Raw genomic sequence first — 21,970 nt, 5'->3', positions numbered from 1 at the left:
AAAGATTTTGCAAATGACTTAAACTTTTCTAAGGGCACACCTACAACACTCGCAGGCCTACGCGACAAAAACTTCTATTATGAAAATTGAAACAATCAACCGCGTCCACTCCATATTATAGAGCATGAAAGTTTAGCTTTTTTTACCCTGTTTATGGACTTTTTTAGGCTAATGATGATAGGTCCGAAAAATTCGGTCACGATCGAATATAATTTTCTTATTATAAAGTGTGTTCATCCATCCTATCACATATTTTGATATCATTTGCATTTGTTTACCTATTTGCGATACAATTTAACGATCTCACGTTTTGTTCAATTACCAGCCAATTTGTAACCATTTAGTCCGTTATGTTTCCTATGTGACCCTAAAGCGTGTCATTTATAAATCATATTAATTTCTTGCTTTCTTTTCCCCTTTGCTTTTTCTATGCAAACATTTGCATGTGTTTATATCTTGATTTTTTTTCGAACCGTGTCAACATGCAAAGCAAATTGACTATGCGTCCATGCTATTAAGCGAATGTTAATGTTAAGTTGCAAATTTTCACAACAACACTTAATTACAACTGTTCGTGTAAACATAGTTTAAAAACGATAAAATAAAAAGCAACCGATTACATGCAGTTTAGGCCGAATCTTTAGCACCCAACGAGCATGTAATAGCATCGATGGAGATATGATTGGGGTCGTGGGCCAGTGAAGTCTTCCGAAGCAAGCAAACTGAACAAGAACATAAAGAAAAATCAAATTTCGTAATGTCTATCCATCGATCCAGAGTCATCAATCTATAGATATCAATCTGTAGCCGCCAATCTACCTTCACTATACAAATCGATTCGAAGTTAGGTAAAAATATTTGCCAAAGTCAAATGAAGTTTTTATGAAAAATTGCTTTGCATTTTACTTTGTCTTAAAAAATTATGTACACATTTAACGATTATGGAATTTTACGATATTAAAAGCTCATCCGCAAGGTTTTTCTAACTGTTCCGTTTAGTTTTTTTCCCGCTTTTATTTTACAACATATCCGTTGGAAAAGCACTACCTCACTGATGGACTACACCTGAAAACCATTAAGTCAACTGCGTACAGTTTACGCTTTATTCTCTTTCAACAACAAGAACTAACAATTGTTGGTTAAAGATCTTCGTCATTTTTTTTCTCTGCAGACGAATCAATTCGTTGTTGGTTACTATTTTCATAACATTTATGATAGCAGTTGCACTTGCAGGCCGAAATGTTGGGGTACTCAGCATTTTACCCAAACTGGCTGGTGGACGGAGGGACAAACATGTTTGCATAAACTTGTAATCTGAACTTCATTTATAACAGAAAATCTCCGACGCATTTTTATGTTTATTGTAAACGTCTAAGTAAAATTAATATACTGATGTCTTTCGGTAGTGGGCAGTAAAATCCAGTAACCGTGATATCCTTTTTTGAAAGGATTTAGTTACACTTTATCCGTTCATCGCGCTTCATCATCTAGCAGTTTTGCCTCAATATGTGGCTAACGAGAAGTGCAACCTATTTGTCGGTTACCTTAATGGCTTCACTTTATATAACGGAAAGTGAAACTCAAGCGTTTAATAGCTCACTAGCGATCGAAATTGCCAAACATCTTAACAAAGCACATAAATTTTCCAATTTTGTTTTTTTTCTTTCCGAAAATTTACTCAACGATACGGAAATTATGGATGACTTTCTTCCGCAATTTTGGAAAAAGTTCCCGAGAACGCCTTATGTAACAGTTACGCGGCAACATTATCGTATGCAAGGTTTTCTCGACAAAAGATCATTAATCTATATCTTTGTTACGGGCTACGACGACCCGATATTACCACTGGCAGCACAGAATTTAAGACGTATACGCTATTATCCCATTATTTTCGTTTTTTTGCCTCGAGGAATCTACGATAAACCGTTCACTGCAGGCAGCGAAGTTTATGTAAATTTCACTGATAATTTAGTGAACATCTTCGAATGGATTTGGAAGAGGCAATTTTCGCGAACCTTTTTACTAAGCGTAGACAATAACATCTATATACATGATCTATTCCCAGTACCTACAATTGTGAACAAAACCGATAATTGGTCTGTAAAGGACTTATTCGTCAAAATTGGTAATAATTTTAAGGGTCACATTATAAAGACACCAATATGCTATGATTTGCCGCGCGTCTTTCGCCTACCCAGCAATGAACTAAGCGGAGTTTCCGGCAAACTTTTCAAGGCATTCGTTCGTTTCATCAACGCCTCATTAATAGACGACGCAACATGTTATTCGATTAAAGAACCGTATAATTTAACAAAAATTCTGCAAGATGTCTCTGAAGGTCGCTTACAAATCAGCGTACACTCGTATACTGAAATGTTAAACTCACCAGCTGGCAGCAGTTATCCTATCGGTATTAATGATTTTTGCTTCATAGTGCCTTTTCGTCGTCGTTCGCCCGAGCACTTGTTCCTGCAGAGGACCCTGCAAAACTCAACGTGGTTGTTTGTAGTGTTCGCCATCTTCTACGTAACATTTGCCATTTGGTGGCTTACCACGGAAGAGAGACGCGATTTCTCTTTAGCCTTCCTACAGTCCATATCATCATTTCTCTATGCACCGCCTCTTCAAATTCTATACCTGCATATAAAATATACGCGTTTCTTTTCGATATTATTATTTATTTTAGGATTTTGTCTTACTAATCTGTTTCAATCGAAAATGTCCAGCTATCTGACCGCTTCGTTGCCCGATAGTCAAATAAATACAGTGGCAGATCTATTGGCAACCGATTTAAAAATCATTGTAATGGAACATGAACTTCCCATCTTAAAAGCTATTGGCTATGACGACGCATTTCTGAAACGTTTCGTTCCAGTTAAGAAAAACTTTATGGACTCGCACCGAGATCGTTTAAACGCCACATACGCGTATAGTTCACAAACAGATCGTTGGAATTTCGTGAAGATTCAACAACTCCAGCTAAAGTATCCGGTGTTTCATCTCAGTGAAATATGCATTGGACCTTATTATCTAGTATATCCAATACGAGAAGATTCTGTTTTCTACAAACCCTTAAAATATTTCATTTTATATGCTCATCAATACGGTTTGCAAACTCACTGGAATCGTGAAGCGTTTTCTGAAGCTTTAGCCTTAAAATACGTCAGCATGTTGGATGTAAATGAAGAAATCAAGCCCTTATCTATGAACTTTTTCCGATCTATTTGGTTGATTTGGGGCATTGGCATTACATTAAGCGGTGCGGCATTTATAGTCGAGATGAGGGAAACCGTATTCGAGCGGATTAATGCAAGGGCCGGCAACGAATGGCAGCGATATGTCGAATAAAAACACTTTACCATGGAAAATGTAAATTTTTTTCAAAGTAACTTAAAATTTTATTTTATTGCAATAAAAAAAATTAAAAAAACTTTTTCAAGAACTTTTTCATGCAAATTAAAGCAAGTACAAGTGTCAGGCTTTTGCAGATGTACACAACACCCAGAACTCTCGAGTCCTCTGAAGAGTTCCTTTAACCGATTTAAAATAATTTTCTGAATCGATTTAAGCGAAAAAGTCCTTTTGAGACTTGTCCGTGTACAGGTCCATCTATCGATCAAATTTGATGCTTGAGATATTTTAGACTAAGAACGAACATTGCCAATAAATGATTGATCGAAACTGTTGCTTTTCACTTGTGGTACAAGGGTATAATATATTAAGTGTGCAGACATGCAGAAGGACTTTTGATAAACCCATCGTTTATTATACCGATCGATTCAGAAAATGATTCTAAGCTTGTCTATCTATCTGTCAGCCTTTCCTCAACGAACAGTCCACAATTTTTGAGTTATTTTGATGAAATTTACCGCACTGATGTCTTTTGGCCTAAGAACGAATTCCATTGAAAATGGTTCGGATCGAACACTTTTCATATAATGTCTTATTTTGGAAAATTGTTGATATAACGATAACTGCAATGTGACGTAGGCTATGTAACGGTGGACCTTGCCCCGCTATAGTGTTTTTACTTGTTTCTTGTATGAAAAAAATGCCCCGTTTTTAATATCTCTGGACAAACATTTATGAAAAATAGTATTTTGACAATGCTTAACATTGTAATCTTATGACAGCATTTCTTGCACACTCTCCCATTTAATCATCTTTACATAATGTAGCGCATCAAAATTTAACATGTGAATTGATTCAAAAAAATAGTTCAACACACAAGTTCGCTTTACATCAATTTGGATCTTGTTTAACTTAATATCAAGCACCCTTTCGGTCACGAGGCGCAAGTCCTTGGAAGATAATAAAAATTAATTTTTCATATTTAATATCTTCATATTACGAATTTGGATCAGACAAAATCGTGCATAGTATTCGATTGTCGGCTTTTATTAATTGTTACGAAATACGATTTCACTCAAAGGAATGTAAAAAATTTTCTTTCTTGTCTCTTTACAATCAAAATTTAAAATCATTATCGTCTGCTTCATTTTTCCATTATTTTTCTCGGTTGCTTTCCTATCTTTTTTCTCTAGATCAGATTTCCTTCAAAGATTTCAATAAATTTTGATTTTAAATTTAATTTTATATTTTTTAAAGAACTCTTTAAAAATTCATTTCAGCACTTTCAGCAAAGCCTTTAACTATTAATGTTTAGTCGAATAAGCGAGAACATGTCCTGCTGTCCTCGTTGAAAACATTGTAATGTGTTGACCAGAATGCCAGTAAATACCAACTATGATTAACATCAAACAGTAATTAAAATAATTTGTAGTTAAAATAAACTGCAATTAAAACAACTAAGAAAATTATATTCGATTGTGGCCGAATCTTTTACACCCATTGTCGTTATCCTAAAAAAGCTAAAAAAAAGTTAAAAGAACTAACTTCAGAACTTTTCATGCTCTATAATAGGAAGTGGGTGCGGCTGATTTTTCTGAATATTACCACAAATCCTACACAGTTGCGTAAATAGATAGATGGACAGACGAACACACGGACATGTTTTGGGTGCATCCTAAGTTTGAAACTGTCCATGGCATTATATACACTCCTTTTTTTTCGAAGCTTGCTTCGGCGTCTTATAAAGGTATTTAAATTTTGATATACCCAATGTTAGGGTAGGCGTGGCCAATTTTTTCCATTTTTGTACAGTTGTCAAATTTTCTCTGCTATAGTTTACGAGTGACGAGTAATAGAACAATTTTTTTCATTCTTTTGGAAAAAAAAAACAGAAATGTACTCAGTTTACGTCATGCTGTGAGCGTGCTCCTCGACCAATTTGGCCCATTTTCAATAGCAATGTGTGTGTGCAAGAACTTTCAATATTTGCACCACATTTGAAGCCGATATCTTCATTTTTGCGGCCAGGAGCATGTTTATAACAAGTGGATAGACACACAGGCGGGCAAACGGACAGACGTGCATAAAACTTAAATCGGTTTAGAGTTTGATGCTGATCAAATTTTAATTCAGACTCTGTGGTTTGTCTGATGCTTTCTTCTTCTTCTCCGTTGCAAACGTTTCGTCAAAATGACTTTACCTCTCATCCTTCGTTGATGGGTATGAAAAAGTATAATACCCGCTGCGTAATTGTAAGAACTAAGTACACAGCAATTGTATAAACTTCATGTATGAACTTAAGATTTTTATATAAATTGCAGGCTTTAAAATCGGAGAACAGGCGAAGAGGCGCCTGGACAGAGCATGATAAAATGACATTGGTCTGATCATACATGCATATAAATAAATAGATATTTATATCTAAGATAAAAGTGAAGTCGGTTTATCATATATATACATGCGCGTATGTGTTTGTATGTAGCAATAAGTATCCTTGTATTCTTTAATTGTGAATACAAAAATTGCAAAATATTGTTTGGATCGCGTCGATTATTTTTGTCGAATTTTCCACATGGTCTGTATTATTCCAAGTCAAGTGTTTTTGTTGCTTGTCGTTTTTGCAAACTCAATCTATGCCAATCAATGACAGATATTTATGCTTTCTATGCCAGCTCTTACCATCGTGAAAAATCCAGTAACAGACAAAAAGCGGACGAACATTATTGCGTTGACTGACAATCTTCGGTGATGAAAAGTACATATAGCTTTTAGGATCTCTGAAGCATGTTCTGGAATATTATAAAAATGTAGAAAAGAAAAAATTTAGCAAAGGATTAACCTCCCATTAGAAAACTTTTATGCAAAGAGCGCCAAACTTTCTTCTTGATGAACCCAAAGTTCAATGATAAAAAACTGCTGTACTTACTTAGCTTTCTTGCGTGCATTCGTGCACGTCAACTAAGAGTTTTGTTTTTGAAATTTCGGAACTTTGTTTGCTGGCGTGATACTTTGAGAATTTCTTCAATAAACGAGGAGATGTGTACGCACACAAACACCCATTACAATATATGAATTTAGTATGTACTATTGTGATCCATAAGTAAGGTTAGAATCCCTTTATGAAGTTGAAAAACATTTTGTCATTCTTTCAATTCAATTTTGTCGACTTCATCGCGTTCATAACGTCCAAATAATATTCCTCGAATCTGGCGGAGAAAAGATACGTAATGCAGCAAACTGTCATCCTTGATCTTGACGTTGGATTCTCGAAAATAAGATGTTTGCTCGATTGGTCGTTTGTTATCGGCTCATAGATCTATGTCGTATCTTTAATAATTGTTCGGTTCGTGGCTTCATGATGGTCATGACGATCCTCATTTCACAGATATGTTATAAAAATTAAAAAACCTTTTCATGATGTGTTTACTAAAACGCGTGTAATCCTGCAGCAATTGAGTTATTGCCATAAAGTTGCACATAAGTGCTAAAGACGTTACTATCAACCCATAAAAAAAAAAAAAAGAAATGTATTTGTATTTATATTCTTTGGTGCCTCTACAATGTGACAAGAATTCCGCGCCGACATTCACGTACACTCTACCATTATTTAGCGATCAGGATTTCATATTAAGGCTTAAATGAAAGCTTCTTTCCACGCACATAATACAAATAGTGTGCGTGTGTGTGTGTGTGTGTGTGTGTGTGTGTGTGCACGTGTTTAATGAACCGAATATCGAACTAAGTGCACTGTGATTTTCTTATAGTGGCGCATAAATAAAAATCAACTATCCAATCAGATGAACAGATAAAATAGCCATCATATGTGTACCTATTAATTATCTAAACGAGATGTTCGCGTAAAATGAAAAATTCCCTGCATAAGGACAACCAAATAAATTTGAGAAGCCACAAGAGATTTGGTGCGTTAAGCAGTCATCATGTCCGTTTCGGATTTTCAAACTTATATTTTGCCAGCGACTGCAAATAATACGGTTTTCATAAATACTGCGTTCTTTAGAGACTTGCCGCGAGCATTTTTCTATCGGGATAAAAATGGATTTCAAGAGTTAACTGGGACGCATTGTAAAGTTGCCACAGAATTTGCAATCCATCAAAAGTACAAATTCCGTGTAGAGAATATGGCCAATTTTAGTATCGCAGCAATGCATCAACTCATCGAAGATGGTCATTTCAACTGGTCAATGCGTCCGAACACTTATGGAGATTCATCAGCAAATATCGTCTACAGTTATCCGCTTGAGCGTTCACGATATTGTGTTATGGTGCCTACAAGACCGACACTTGCTCGCTTCTGGTATGTAGTTTGGCCTTTCGATCGTTATATTTGGCTTTTAATAATTTTGGCTATCATTTACGTGGCCGCGTTAATGACTATCCAGAAACATCCCACTGTCTCATTTAGCAGGAATTTGCTGTATAGTTTTGCTTTACTACACGACAGCCCTAATGCGAATATTAAGAAAAATAACCGATGTGCTCGTGTACAAATATTTTTCCTGCTCATTTTTGGATTGGGTTTCATATTATCCGTCTACTATATCACATTTTTGGCATCTTATTTCATGTATCCCATATCTCAGCCCCATATCGACAGTCTTGATGCAATTATTGATGCTCGAATCGATGTTATAACACCGCCGAGGACTTATGAAATTCTACGTAGCGATAAATTTTCCAATTTTCAAGAATTTGAAAAAGTTCTAAAAATTTCAGACATAAAAAGTTTCATCGCAATGATACACAGCCATCATGCCTACATACTCACGCAAGGAGATTGGAATTTAATCGATCGAATGCAAACTCATCTTATTCTGCGGAAATTTGAATATTCGAAAATGTGCTTTGGCGATTTTTACACTGCCCTCCCATTAAAAATCGATTCTCCATTTACGAAAAGTCTTAATGACTATTTATTAAGAATAAAAGAATCCGGGCTTTGGTTACATTGGGAGGACGAATCATTTTATGTAGCCCTTAAAGCCAAATTAGTTAAATTGTTAGTCGATGGTTATCCCGCAGAGCCGTTAGATATGCAATTCTTTTTAATTGCATGGATTGTACTCGTCGGTGGATGGACGTTGAGCGCATTGTTCTTCATCGCCGAAATTCTATTCATTAAATACTCAAAAAAATTACATTAAATATTTAGCTTGTTAAAAGCTCGCTGTAAATCCATTCTCAAAACGATTCGTACTTGGACGAATAGACGAGGTTTCATTACAACATATCTCTCTCTTTCTCTCTCTCTCTCTCTCTCTCTCTCTCTCTCTCTCTCTCTCTCTCTTTCTCTCGTTGCGAATACATCCATGCAAACTGAATATATCCTGTACCGCAAGTAGCGCAAGCCTACTAATGAGGAGAATCTATACAAAACAACCTAATGGAAGAGAAATATTCTTATAGTAATACTCAGTACTTTAACATTTAAGATATTATGATAATGTAATAAAGATGCTTGTTGTCCTTTCTCATGACAAATTTGCTTTCTGCTTGATAGGTTTATATATTAAGAGGAAATGAAACGCTCTTGATATGTAGCGATTTATATCAAATTGTATGAAATACATCTTCATCAGATGTTGATTAAAATATGATGTCAACGCACAAATGGTTTTGATAGCGAAAACTAATAAAAGCCTTCAATGGCAATATAAAATGTCAATATAGTTGCTCTTAAGATAGATAAAAATGACATTTCTACACTTTCCCTTAGGGACGATATTAGTCCGAAAAAGAACATAAGCTTGACAATCCTTTGTTGAGGGAACGCAAGTAAAACTAAAAATATGTCATTCAATTCGTTACCACAATTGAAAAACATTCGTCAGAAACGCTTAACAGTTTGACTGTGTTAGTGCTGTTGCTTTATTGATAGGACAAACTCGAAAGGTAAAGCAATTGAGTAATTTTTGTAAACATGTTTAGTCGTTCGCGTTGAAAATGTTGACAGTGCGAACGTGGCTCAAGATATGTTCGCATAATTGCTGGGAAATACAAGCAAGTGATATGTTAAATTCGTGCTTCCACACCTCCATTGTCTGCAGATAAAATTTTAATGTAATTCATTATTCAAATATATGCGAGTCACGAGTTTTTTCAATTTTTCCCAAAGCATCGGCGATTGTAGGCGGAATATTAATTCATCCTTTAAAAAAAGGCATCCTATGAAACGAGGCATACCTTCACATCTCCCTAAGAATTGGAACGTGGATCGAAAAGATAATTTCACGTAGACCAAAAGATATGTTAATCAAGAAGTGTGTCAATAGCCCAGTGTGGCCTACGTAAGTGAAACAGTAGCAATATATCAATAATCCAAACTAGATGTCGAACAATGGCAAACGCGACTCTTGAAGGCATTTGTGATTAGTATTTGTCTCCAAAGAGAAAGTATTCGGTTTTTGTGCAGAGTAAAATCAGCGTAAAAAAGAAGCACAAAAGTTTGCTCAAGGAATAGCAAAAACGAGGGGCAGCCATTGTTCATCAAACAGAGAACTCATTGCCGATAAGCAATATCTAAGTGAATGAGACAGCAATTCTGATTTTTTAGATTAATTTTACCAGCCAGGCCGCTCGTTTTCACTATGTTGTGTTTGCTTATTGTTACGAATATTTATTGACTGTAAATTATAAGAACCCCTCAAAGTAAGGTTAGAAAAAGATGAAATAGAATAGAAGAAAGTTGGAGGTCTCTGCTAGAAGACGAAGACCCTATTTGTATATTATTATTTTTTCCTTTTTTCACTCTGATCTAACTTTCAATAGGAGATAATCCCCAGGAATCCTAATTCGTTAGCCAAAAGACTTCACAAAGAATCTCTACCACATGGTCAACAATGATCTGCTGAGGAAGAAAATCTCTCTTCGCCCCACCCGCCAGGCGGGAACCGCGTGGAGGTGAGAATAGGCGCATCTATGATCTCCCTATTGCCATTACTGCTTGGGTTTACTTCACTCTTGAAGTCCGCATTTTACGAGAGAGTCGCATTTACTCCCCTTTGCGCAACGGCCACGCCTCTAAATCCTTACTGTCTGCCTGAATATCGAACTACTGACTTTATTATTTTTACCCTTAAGTGGAGGATCGTAGGCTTTAAAGACGGACGAGCGTCTCATTGCTGAGCTAGATAGTTCGGGAGATATGGGGTGATTTAAATTTTTGTCCCACGGGCACTCCACAGATAGTTACATCTGAAAGAAGTGCACGCTCTTTACGCTTATAAGAACAAAAGGACGACCGAAACGTACTTATCGAAAGGGTAGATCATAAGCCTTGGCTCAAGCTGTACCCTACTTTAGGTACGGTCTCCTTCCTTCGGCCCGTGATTTCTAATGAACTTCTTAGCACTCTGTTTCAAGTAAGGTTTGCAAAAGTAATAAGGAAATATTTTGCAATAAGAATTCCAAAATGGTCGCACCATTCAACAATAATGGATGTAAATTGAAAATCTGCTTGAATATAAGCTTTCGTTTGAGTGAAATGAAAAGTGAAGAATAAATCTTTTCCCAGGATCACTCACCGTCTATCACATAGATAGATAAGTTTCGGGTTTGGGGTTATGAGAAAATGAATTACCTACGTATCTTAGGGGCCATAAGCTCCTGTACCCAATTGCGTAATGTTGAATCTGGGAAAAATTTATTTTCCATTTCTTCATCCCCTCAAATAAAAGCTTATTTAATTAATCTCGTTTTATATAATTTATCGCATTTCTATTTTATAATTATTACTTTAAATACATGTATATTTATTTATTTGATATATTTGACAGTTTCTTTCTATTTACATACGATCGTATTTCATTTAATATTTTTTGTTCATAACTAATGTTTTAATGCACACACATCGTTTTGATTAAATATTTCTCTCCTCGCAAACCAGAGATTATTTAGTTATGAAACAAATCGTAACTCTTGAGAATGTATTCTTGCAAATCAACAAAAGGTAGGGCGGAATGTTCATCATAGGGCGATCGATACCTTTCCAAAATTCCAAAATTCCACCCTCTTTAACATTAATAAACCAAAAAATAAAGTAAACAGAAGATTGAAAACAGTGATGAAGATTTCATAATTATCTATAACAAATTCTCTAATCCAGTGGTACAGAATTTGGTTAAATTGTATTCGTAAAATAATTTAAAATGTTGGGAGTTTGACTTCTAGTTATTGCTGGCGGCCGTGGATGCCTTCGATCCTGTTGCTCTTGTTCTGGTTGCGGTTGGTGTGCCTGCTCATGTTGTCGGTCGCGTTGCTCAAATTGTTGTACTATTTGTTCCGTTTCACGATGAGACTGTTCTATACTTACCAAGCTAACTTCTGGCAACGGTGTTTGTTGCAACGTCAAATTGTAAGGATTTTGCACATATTCCTCGTAGATATCAGTGCCGCTTTGCGCAGCTGAAGGCGGCACAAAGAGCGGTGTAAAACTATGCACAATAACGGGATTAGGTTGCTTTGTCAAAGATGGGTAAGCATTGCTCGTCGTTAAGTGACTCAATGGCAACTTAACATCTTCTTCAACACCTTGAAGTGCCATAAATTCACTTTCGCTCTCCGCCAGTGTAAGAACCTCATCACCACCAAGCAAAGATGAGTTCAATAGACTAGTAGACGTATCCAATCTGCTGGACGTATTCGACGCTTCCTTTTGTTGTTGGGTTTTTTGTTGCTCTTGCTCTTGATATTGCTGGTGTCGTTGAAAGCAGTGATTGTAGTGTTCTCGCACCAAATGCTTTATATTATTTTGATCATTTTCAGATTCATGATTGGCTCGTCGCCTTCTTTGATTGGCATCGGAATGGCGACGGTTACAATACATATCATTTAAATCAGTTGACGTGTCCGGCAATTCTATGGAAAAGGAAAGACTGTTTCCCGTAGATATATTATTCATATCATTATCAATCCAAGTCGAACTTAATGGAAGTGAACGCCCTTGAGTTCGCGACGATGTGGGTCTACTGCTAACGTTTGTTCTTATAGTGTTTGTAGTGGTGGTTGTCGGGATTGTAGACTCATTTTCAGGAGTGCTGCGAAGGTCTGTTCGATTATTTAAAGACGCCATAGATGTACTGGGTAGCTCCGGATTAGTCATTTGTGAAATTGTAGTTTCCTGGTAAGGGACTATAAATGGCATATTTTCTAATTGAGTAGGAGGTATCTGGAAAAATATTGCATTGACTTAGTTAAGTATTTTAGAAGCTTGCAAATCCTTTACTAACCTGACCTAAAATAATGGGTTGCTGCAGCAAATCTGCACTCGGTGGTTGTAAAATTATGCTATGTCGGGGTGATTCCATAGGTGAATTCAACGGTGACGTTTGCTCTGCGATTTGTTGATTTTGTTGCGGCAAAACAATTACTGATGGCGTCAAATTGTTAATGTGGCTGTTGTTGTTTAAATTTTTGCTCATAGCTGTTGTTGTTGTTGTTGTTGCCATTGTTGTTATCGTAGATTTTTGTGATGTTAAAGCAGTGTTGATGTTGTTTTTAATGTGCGCCATTACTTGTGTTCGATTACTTTCTGTTGTTGTTGAACATGAAAGGAAAAACATTAAAACATGAAACTGATAATTAAACTTTATGAATATCGGGCGCATCTCAATTTCGGCAAATGCGGTATAAAGCATATAATGTTTCTAACAATTTGTAAGGGCTTTTAATTATGATATATAGAAAGACTCTGAAAAGTGCGTATTCTAATTGTTTTCCACGAGCTACAAATTAGGACAACCTATAGTTATTTCCACCAAAGTGAATTGGATATGCTTTACAACAACAAAAGTGAGGTAAGAAATCAAAATCTTGCATAGGTACTTTCACAACGTGATTTAAACGATCTTGTAAAAAACTAACGGGCCACAAACACCGCCAAAACAAATGAAGAAAGACTGAAGCAACTTTGAAAAACTTACTATCTCCTGAAGATAGTTCCAAAAAAAAGTTTGGTGAAAAAATTTTCCAAAAGTTGCTTTCACATATAATCCCGACAGAATAAGCAAAAATTTTTCCAACTGAACTGAGTAAATAGTTCTTTTTTGTTTACCTTGCCTTGCCCTGAACCTCGAAATATATATATATATATATATAACTACATTTTTATTTTATTTTTGGGAACAATCTAGTCACGACAATAGCGATACTAATCCAATACTACGGTTTCTTAGCCATCCAGAATTAATAAAATTAATTTAAAGTTTTCCCAAATTTGGCTCCCCTCACCTAGAACGCCATCGAATGAAATTTTGTTGAAATTTAGGCAAACAATTTGAAAAATATAATAATCGCAAGCTTTCTTCAAGCAAGCAACTATAGCGAAGAACCGACTGCCCCAAAGAGGCATCTACTGTCACAATAATCCCAACGAATAAACCTAAACAGGCGAAAGAGAGTTTCAAAGTTGCCAAGCTAAAGCATTACAATCAAAGTCAAAGACGGCCACAAAGTAGTCTATATCGTTTAGCCTAATACGATTTTCATCATAAAAAGCCAAAAATTATTTTCATTATAATTGTTTGCCAAATGAAGTCTTTCTTTTGTATGTGAGCGGCTGTGCAAAAAACTTTACGACAAGATTCTTGACCAACATTTACCATAAAATATGGAAACAATTATATAAAAGGGATTTTCGACAAATGCTTCCATTCCATCCAAATTTTTTGTAATTTCAATTCAAAGGGAAATCGTATAAATATTGTTTTTTCGAGGTCATAGACAGCAGGGCTCAAATTCGGATAAGATATACTAGTGCACCGAATTTCTTCCAATTATGTCGAAAATTCGACGTCTGTATGTTGAATCGGGAAAGATAAGGCTAACAAGCGGAGGGGCGATCTTAAATTGATCAGAATATATTTCAGATCCGATTGACGGGGTTGAAAGGCGATTGAAAAGGATGGTCTATCTTCATATTACGAAAATTCGCACAGATATATCCGAGCGGCTTATAGCTATAAAAAAGTGACATGGTTTCCACTCTACAATTCCCTATGGATCAAACAATACAATGCTTACACTTTACGAAAGCTAGCCATGTAAAACAAATGAATGCACTATAGTAGGAGGTCGCGGCCGACCATTATTTACCCTACACCACCTTAAAGAGTTATATGTAACTATTTCCAAAATAAAGTATTGTATGGAAAGTGGTCAAAGAAGTGGTCAGATCCGAACCATTTTTAACTGCGTTTGCTGTTGGCCAAGCATGACAATATATCGATTTTCATCGGAATATCTCAAAAATAGCGTTCTGTATGTTGAACAAAAGAAGAAGGCAGGCGGACGGACAGACAGACGGACGGCCAATTTAAATGGATGCAGAAGGTCTTCATACATTCTTCTACATACATACTTCTTAATTGTGAACGTATGTAAATATAAAAAAAAAATTCGCTGAGACTTAGTTGAGACTTAGGAATTCGATTCACTAGATCAAATATCAAACGTTGTGTGAAATCAGAGTTGCTTTCTTACACGCTAGACGGTAATCAAAATATGGCTTTGATAGCGTAAAATTTCAAACGAAAATATAACCAGAAAATTAATTTTATTTTTTGTGTACATCAGCAACAACAAAAGAGAAGCCGGTTAATTTTTAAGATTATAAACTCAAAGAGGGGATTATCCTTCGAGAGAGAGACCAAAATGATTATTGCGGAGACGAATCGCGCCCTCTTCAAATACATATATATAAAAGGCATAAGATAGTTTTCGTATTAATCGAAAATATATATCTATATGTACATATACACATATAATATACAAATATATAATATATAAAATATAAATACATATATACACTTATACGTATGTATATATATATATATATATATATGAATTAATTTTTATTTCGTTAGTGCGCTTTATTGATTGGTTGATTTCATTTTTAATGATTTAATTAAGCTTTTCGAAATATCTTGTTCACGAAATTTCAATTGCTTGAGACTTTGTTCATATTTATTTTGCAATAAAATACCACGCAAAGCTTGTTCAAATTTACCTTAAATGTAAGGTAAAAAAAAAAAGTATTGAAAATAATTTATAGACGTAGTGATGTAGGCTTACCTTCGTCGTGGAATAATTCATCTTTTAAATTCGGTAGAAAATCCCCAATACGTTTCCAAGTCAGTTGCCACAAAGCCAAATGTAAACTTCCATCTTGGTTATGAAACACGCGTACCGAGTGCATAACTAGCAGCATATTTTTGAGGATCTCCTGCATCTGCTCGGACAGCATGTCCGACCCGACTTGCATGAATTTCTCTATATAATCCAATATATTTATCCAAAGTTCGTTAAAGACCTCGCCCAATTCAATTAAAGGATTTAAATGATGCAAAAATACTTTAGACATAATGGTGGCAGTACGTATACGTGATTCCTCTAAAAGCACACAATCCAAATGCGCTACAGCTGGACTATCAGGTAACAGCTCGTTTAATAGAGGGAATAAAACCTGATGGAAACAAGAAGCCCATTCACTACCAGAGAGTGTCTGCAGATCATGTACCAATAAAGCTCGTTGTTGTAAACAAGAAATTGCGTAGGTGCGCACCTCCCGGCGACGGTCGGTTGCCAAACGTGCTATGCCTTGCAACAGAGGACACCAGCCTTGAGCCCATAATCTTGGACCAGAGAATTGAGGAACTTCACTACCTTCTTCAGCCCAATAGCGGAATATTTGGGCGGTACGGGTGTACAACGTATACATTAAATCCAAAAGTTGTATCGATAATGTCTCATAACGCTGAGCTAAATCAATTTCATCATTCTCCTCGCAATCGATGCGTTGATCGTAATTTCCAAATTCTTGCGCAGTCAAATGACGTCGCTCATTTGAGCGTTCTTGCCTTTTATGAGAGTTTCTCTTTTTCTGTTGCCAACCCGAGGCTGCGGCCAACTCGTTTTTATATCTCTGCTTGAATCCGCCGTCACGACATGCCTCCACAAAAGTGCGTATGCATCGTACGCACGACTCAAAATTGTATGGAGTTATATGAGCAACGTTACGCACAATAAATGCTAAGGTATCCCAACATTTAAACAGCGCAAGAGGAGAGTGTTCGGATAGTTTACAGTTGTATACAAGCCCATTAAGAGAAGGAATTGACCCGTTTAAGCTCGATGTAGGAGGGGATTGAGGCCTTGATAAAGCATTCAAATCAGTATCCTTATTGATTAAAATCCAATTTTCACTAGCGGGACTTGATGGAAAAGGGCTGCTTGTATTTGAATTAGGTTGGAGCTTTTCTTTAGGTACCATTTGTTTATTCGTAATTTCCGAGTCAGATGTATAACCTCTATCAGGTAAACCGGAATCATCCTCACTACTCAAAGCGCCATCTGATTTGGCACTGAAACCATTAGGAATGGGTAGAGTAGCATCTTCAATATCTGGCGGTTCGACTCCTGCACCTACACATTCCAGAAGAGTAAATATTATCTGCCAATCCTGTTTCGTGTGTATATTATGGGCAGAAGTTTTAAGTAATTCATACATTCCGATGGATATTTGCTTCGAAATCCGTAGAATTACGGCGGGTTTCAACATCAGTAACATTTTCAATGAATCCAAGACCGAAGGGCATAATTCTTCATTACACATTAAATATATAGCCAGTTTAAGTAAAGCTACTACACCACGCCCTAGCAAGTAATCATAACTGCATGAAGCTCCTCCCATCAACAATAAATACATTTGATCTCTTACTGGCGTCCAAAGTGGAATCATGCGATCTCGATTATAGATTACGATCTTCACTAAAAACTCCATCCAAAATACGACAACATCCTCGGCATAAGGCAAACTGATTGACTTGTGCACTGATGGAGCTTTTAAAAAGGCTAGAACATGTTTTATAAGTTCTTGTAACGATTTTAGATGCACGAATGTAGATTGCTGATCCAGTTGACACTCTTTTATACATTTTTTAGCAATTTTTATACATTCTCGTTCCTCAAATGAAGGCTCACGTTGACCGTCCGACGAGAGATAAGAATACAAACTAGAAAATAAACCAGATTCTTGTTTTTGAGCAGGCTTCTCCAAAATTAGCTGCGTTTTGCCACTCGGCTCACAAAAATCTTCTACTTCCATCAGTGTTTTCGGCAACAACTTCAAACGGAATAATTGCAGATATAATTCCAATATTTGACGCCAACTTTCATGCAAACAGTCGCCATAATCGTGAACCAAAGCGAATACAGTTCGCATAGCTGCTTGGGCTTTCGGATTCAATCCAAAATTCACCGCTTGAACAATTTCATTAAAGGTAGGAGAGGTAACTTCTTGCTGGGCCGACGGCAAAAGTGTAGTAAATTTGCATAAAGTCAAGACGAGAGCATCAAAATCCTCATGTAGATCATAATAGAAAGAAATTCCAGCACATTTCGTAAAACCTGTTAAGCACAAGATTTTTTTAACAACTGCATACTGCTTAGGGGAAACGGATTATGATCATCATACCAGTTAAAGTACGTTGATAACCATTATCGCTACTCTTATCAAACATGAAACTTAATGCGCTAAGAGAAGGTCCCCAAATAATTTTAAATATTTCCATATCATAATTGGAATCTTGGGCATAGCTGAAGGTGCCGTCTGGACCCACGCCCCGTCTCAACAAAACTTTCCACAAGTAATTCTCGCGCACCAAACCAGTTTGTTCAGCCGGCACAACAATTTCTTCGTTCCTGAAAAAAAAAAAAATTTCATCAATAATGAAAAATTTAATGATATTGAAGAACTTACTTAATGGAATTAAAGATCGAAGCCAGCATATCTTGATTGAAATCGCCCTTTCCATTAAGGCCTCGTAAATTCTTAAGGAATCCCTCTTGAGTCATCGGTTGATTTCTACGTTTAGCATTTAAATTGTGTTGATCCATATTTAGCATAATAACAGCATAGGCCAATTTAAAAGCTGCATCATTATTGGCAAAAGGTTCCCCATTTTGTTTCTTTATAAATACATAATCAAAATAGAATATATTCTTAAAATATTAAAACATAATTTTATCAAAAGCCTTTCTAATTTCATCGATAACAAGCATAATGTGCTTTGAAGTTGCTTGACATAAGACATAAGACAAATGTTACTGCGACTTGTTTTCGATAATAAATGAATCAGAAATGAAGCCTTCATATACACTGATAACAAATTTAGACGGTCAATACAACTTCTGCGCTTGTTAGTTGTTCATATCAATATTCGCTTTATGTTTATTTGATGAAATTTAATTTGTTTAATGATAGTTGAACCTATTTCTGTGTAACTATTTATTTCTTAAGTTTTCGCTTACATGCCAATGATCTGCGAAATACTCCAACACCATAAATATTAGAGGAGCTTCTCCCGGTAGACGGAAACTTTCTAAATATAAACGCAACGCTTGATCTATCCGAAGACCCACAAAATTAAAAGTTTCTACAAAATTCATAAGAATGTCGGGATCATCTTCCTTTTTCTTCTTAACAGATATATAATCTCCGATCATTTTCTTATCCAATCCTGGATTTTCTCTAAGGAATAGCGCAACTTCTCGAGGATCCAAGCGTGGCTTTAAGATACCATGCTCTTGCAGATATTGTATACCCTTTTGCGGTTTCTGATTAAATAATTCAGTCCCCTGTCTGAGTGTATTTTTCTTGCGCTTAATTTCCGCTAAATATTCCCGCGTTATCGACTGAGATGTTGAATTACTGGTTGGCGATAAACCTAAACGTGGCGCGCAATTAATAAATTTGGAAATATTTTCCACTTTAGAATCTTCGGGTGGATTTACGTCGCCAATAACAATGCTTTCTAAATCGGAGTTGTGTCGTGAATGCCTGTTGGAAGGCAATGGCGTTGGATTTATGGCGCTGTTATCGCAGATTGGTAGACAATTACTTTCAATACTATCTACTACGGACAGCAAAGTGTCCATAGCGATAATATGAGTATTATATACTGCGGTTGTAGCCGATAAAGTATACTTTGACAGAAGGTTAGTTATATTCTCAAATAAGTCGGAGCAATATAAAGCACAGTCATAATTTATGTACAATTCCGTAACAAAGCCGGGAAGGCGCCAAAGCTGCAATAAATTATCCAAAGCTAGCTCACGCATTTCGTAGGGTGTTTTAGGATTATCGCTGGCTATTATTTCACATATTTTTTTCAAGTAAGCCTCTAACTGGAATTTCAAATGACCGCGTAATGATTCAAAAAGCAAAAAGCACAATTGCAAATCGGCAGAAAATATAGACAGACGTTCAACGTTCATTAACTGAAATTGAAAGATTTGTCAAATGGTATTTCAAACAACGACAACAGCGATCTTTCGGCGAATCTTCAAAGCCCACCATCAAGAATTGTGTTCCAAATTCTTTTGCACTTTTACATAAATCATCAGTTTTAAAGTTACAGTGATAAGACGAAATTATATCGCAGCCATTATGACCTAACATACATTCAACACTGATATGAAAGTTTGCAACCCTAAAAAGAAAATGATAACATCTCCTGTTGATTGAAAATATTTATCATTGTAGGTGCTATGGATATGTTTATCCGTCGATGGTGGCTGCAGAAGAATCGCTTATAATTTTTTCGACTTACTGCGAACAGATTGCGACACAAATCGTCTTTTACTAATTGGAGTAATGATTCATATTTTCCTATGTTATCGGCTCCCACTTCGAAAGCTACAGTTAATAAGCTAAGACCCATATGCATCATAGGCTCGGTATTTTGTTTATCCAAAGGATCACAAAGTGTAATCAAGATGCGAAGACACTGCTGTATGCATGGCAATCCATAAGGAAGCAAAGGAGCTAAACCATCAGAGTTATCCATAGAGTTTTGCTGAGTGAAACGAACGCCAACCGAATTTATGTATTCGTTGTTAGCAATCGTACTCGTATCTGGCGCCAAGGGTGAATGGGACTTTTCTTCAAGATTTTCTTCAGATTTCATAGTGCTCATCCCTATATCCATATTTTCAGAGGATTGTTGTTCATTACTTGCTGCAATCACATTTTCTTTCATTTCATTCCCATTTACAGAGGCTTGCATCATCTCATCATGCAAATCGATTATTTTCCCGGCTTGAAAATCTAACGTTGCTGCCGAAGACAAAGTTTCCAATTGAGAAGCAATTGCTTCAGGACTTGTGGAAACATCTGCTAACGTGTGAAAAGGACTATTAAAATCTTTATCGGGCTCGCATACTGTTGAAACTTTACGCTCCTCTTCCTTCTCCTCGACACTTAATTCAAAACTCTTGAAACTATGTTCATGCTCGGAGTCATTTACTGGACTCGTTTGATTTTTTATTATTCTCTTAGAAGTTGTATGTTTGTTGTCTTTTTCGATAGCAGCTGTCATCATTTGCACCTTTTTCGATAGACCCGTGTCTTTAGAATCTTCAGAAAATTGTGGTAAACGCATAAAAAGCAGTAAAACCATATCTTTGAGTGCCTGTTCGGCGGAGCGCCTTAACAATTCATTGTACTTTTGATCAAAGCAAATTCTAAGGCAACTTATCACAACTTCGCAAACAGCTTCGTTCGTTAAAACCGAACCTTCCGGTCCGCGCATTATTGTATGCAAAACTTCCACTATATGAAAAAGCGTAACACCATCCGAAGATTGATCAGTAACCATGAAGCGTGCATTAGTGACAGCATCTACTATATTTTCGACAGTAATAGCCAAATTTTTCGAAGTGGGATCTATAAATTAACAGGTGACTTTAAAATTTATAATTAATTAAGTAGAAACCATTAATTACCAAGCAGACCATAAGATAAAAATTTGTTGATAGCGGATAAAGCCAAACTGGTGACAGCGCCGGTTGTTTCATCTGTTCGTATTACTTCGAGGAACGGCGCTAGAAATATATCGGGTTCTATGGAACGAAGATCTTTCGTGCGATTTAACTCTTGCTTTAAGTCCATAAATAATTTCATGAGACCGTCTTTATTTTCATCCTTAAATATAACAAAGAAATTTTAGCACACTAAAAGTATAAAATAATATAATCATACCACGTATGCTGACAGATGTGAGCTCCAGCGAGTACCACGGCGCATCGCAGTCATTAAGGTAGACATTTCACCACGCACCACAAATATTCCATTACCGGGCAGCGACATTTCGAATAATATTTTTCGCTCAATTTTCTGAATTTAAACAAGGCAAAAAAAGCTCCAATCTTGTGGAGGGGGGGCGCTATATAAATTAATTAGATTCTTGTGTATATTTCGCTTTTTTCTCGCTTACGTTTCATTCACTTCGTTTATTTTCCTATTTTATATGTATTCCTTTGAAATGTTATTCATTTTTAATGTTTGTTTTTTAAGGACACGAACTTTTTAGTGGAAAAAATGAAAAATTACACGCAATCACTATAGAAAAATTGTTTTTTTTTTCTTTTTCTTAGACTGATGACGTTTGGTTGGTATTTATAACAACTCTGTTTTTTGCAAGTGTTCATCCTTTTTAGATAACTTTCGTCATTAAAATTCAGTAGTTAACAAAATGTTACCGATAATCAATAACTACTTGCATTATAAATTTGAGTAAATTAGACAATTCAAATAATCTTATTA

At 36.0% G+C, this 21,970-nt stretch overlaps 3 protein-coding genes across 5 annotated transcripts; 2 read left to right on the top strand and 1 right to left on the bottom strand.

The window, feature by feature from the left end:
• The first annotated feature begins 1,506 nt into the window (after positions 1-1,506).
• Positions 1,507-3,348, top strand: LOC119635837. The gene has a single exon (XM_038030845.1). It carries the CDS (start codon positions 1,507-1,509, stop codon positions 3,346-3,348), a length of 1,842 nt encoding a protein of 613 aa, XP_037886773.1.
• Positions 3,349-7,289: 3,941 nt separating this feature from the next.
• LOC119635836 lies at positions 7,290-8,513 on the top strand. Its single transcript, XM_038030844.1, has one exon. It carries the CDS (start codon positions 7,290-7,292, stop codon positions 8,511-8,513), a length of 1,224 nt encoding a protein of 407 aa, XP_037886772.1.
• A 2,621-nt stretch (positions 8,514-11,134) lies between these two features.
• On the bottom strand, positions 11,135-21,716 carry LOC119635680 (Golgi-specific brefeldin A-resistance guanine nucleotide exchange factor 1). Of its 3 annotated transcripts, none has more exons than XM_038030629.1 (10): positions 21,642-21,659; positions 21,407-21,573; positions 21,151-21,349; positions 19,977-21,091; positions 18,676-19,644; positions 18,125-18,333; positions 17,840-18,066; positions 15,439-17,772; positions 12,597-12,898; positions 11,135-12,535 (listed from the first exon to the last, which is right to left on the bottom strand). In XM_038030629.1, the coding sequence occupies exons 2-10, from the start codon at positions 21,512-21,514 to the stop codon at positions 11,489-11,491; spliced, it is 6,510 nt and encodes a 2,169-aa protein (XP_037886557.1). In that variant the 5' UTR covers positions 21,515-21,573; positions 21,642-21,659; the 3' UTR covers positions 11,135-11,488. The 3 variants fall into 3 exon arrangements, with proteins under 3 accessions (XP_037886557.1, XP_037886556.1, XP_037886555.1); XM_038030628.1 differs by having other exon boundaries at positions 21,407-21,590; positions 21,642-21,658; XM_038030627.1 differs by having other exon boundaries at positions 21,407-21,716.
• Positions 21,717-21,970: the final 254 nt, after the last annotated feature.

This window comes from Glossina fuscipes, unplaced genomic scaffold (assembly GCF_014805625.2).
Source record: "Glossina fuscipes isolate IAEA_lab_2018 unplaced genomic scaffold, Yale_Gfus_2 27, whole genome shotgun sequence".
Classification (NCBI taxonomy): domain Eukaryota; kingdom Metazoa; phylum Arthropoda; class Insecta; order Diptera; family Glossinidae; genus Glossina; species Glossina fuscipes.
The sequence above is the reverse complement of the archived record's forward strand: the minus strand, read 5'-3'. Positions and strand labels throughout refer to the sequence as shown.

Bases quoted from the DNA above. Each gene is read 5' to 3' on its own strand.
- LOC119635837 (XM_038030845.1), top strand. From the start codon at position 1,507: ATGTGGCTAACGAGAAGTGCAACCTATTTGTCGGTTACCTTAATGGCT.
- LOC119635836 (XM_038030844.1), top strand. From the start codon at position 7,290: ATGTCCGTTTCGGATTTTCAAACTTATATTTTGCCAGCGACTGCAAAT.
- LOC119635680 (XM_038030627.1), bottom strand. From the start codon at position 21,514: ATGTCGCTGCCCGGTAATGGAATATTTGTGGTGCGTGGTGAAATGTCT. The intron at 21,350-21,406 runs GTATGATTATAT...GTTATATTTAAG, and splicing joins CACATCTGTCAGCATACGTG to GATGAAAATAAAGACGGTCT. The intron at 12,899-15,438 runs GTAAGCCTACAT...CAACAACAACAG, and splicing joins TGAATTATTCCACGACGAAG to AAAGTAATCGAACACAAGTA.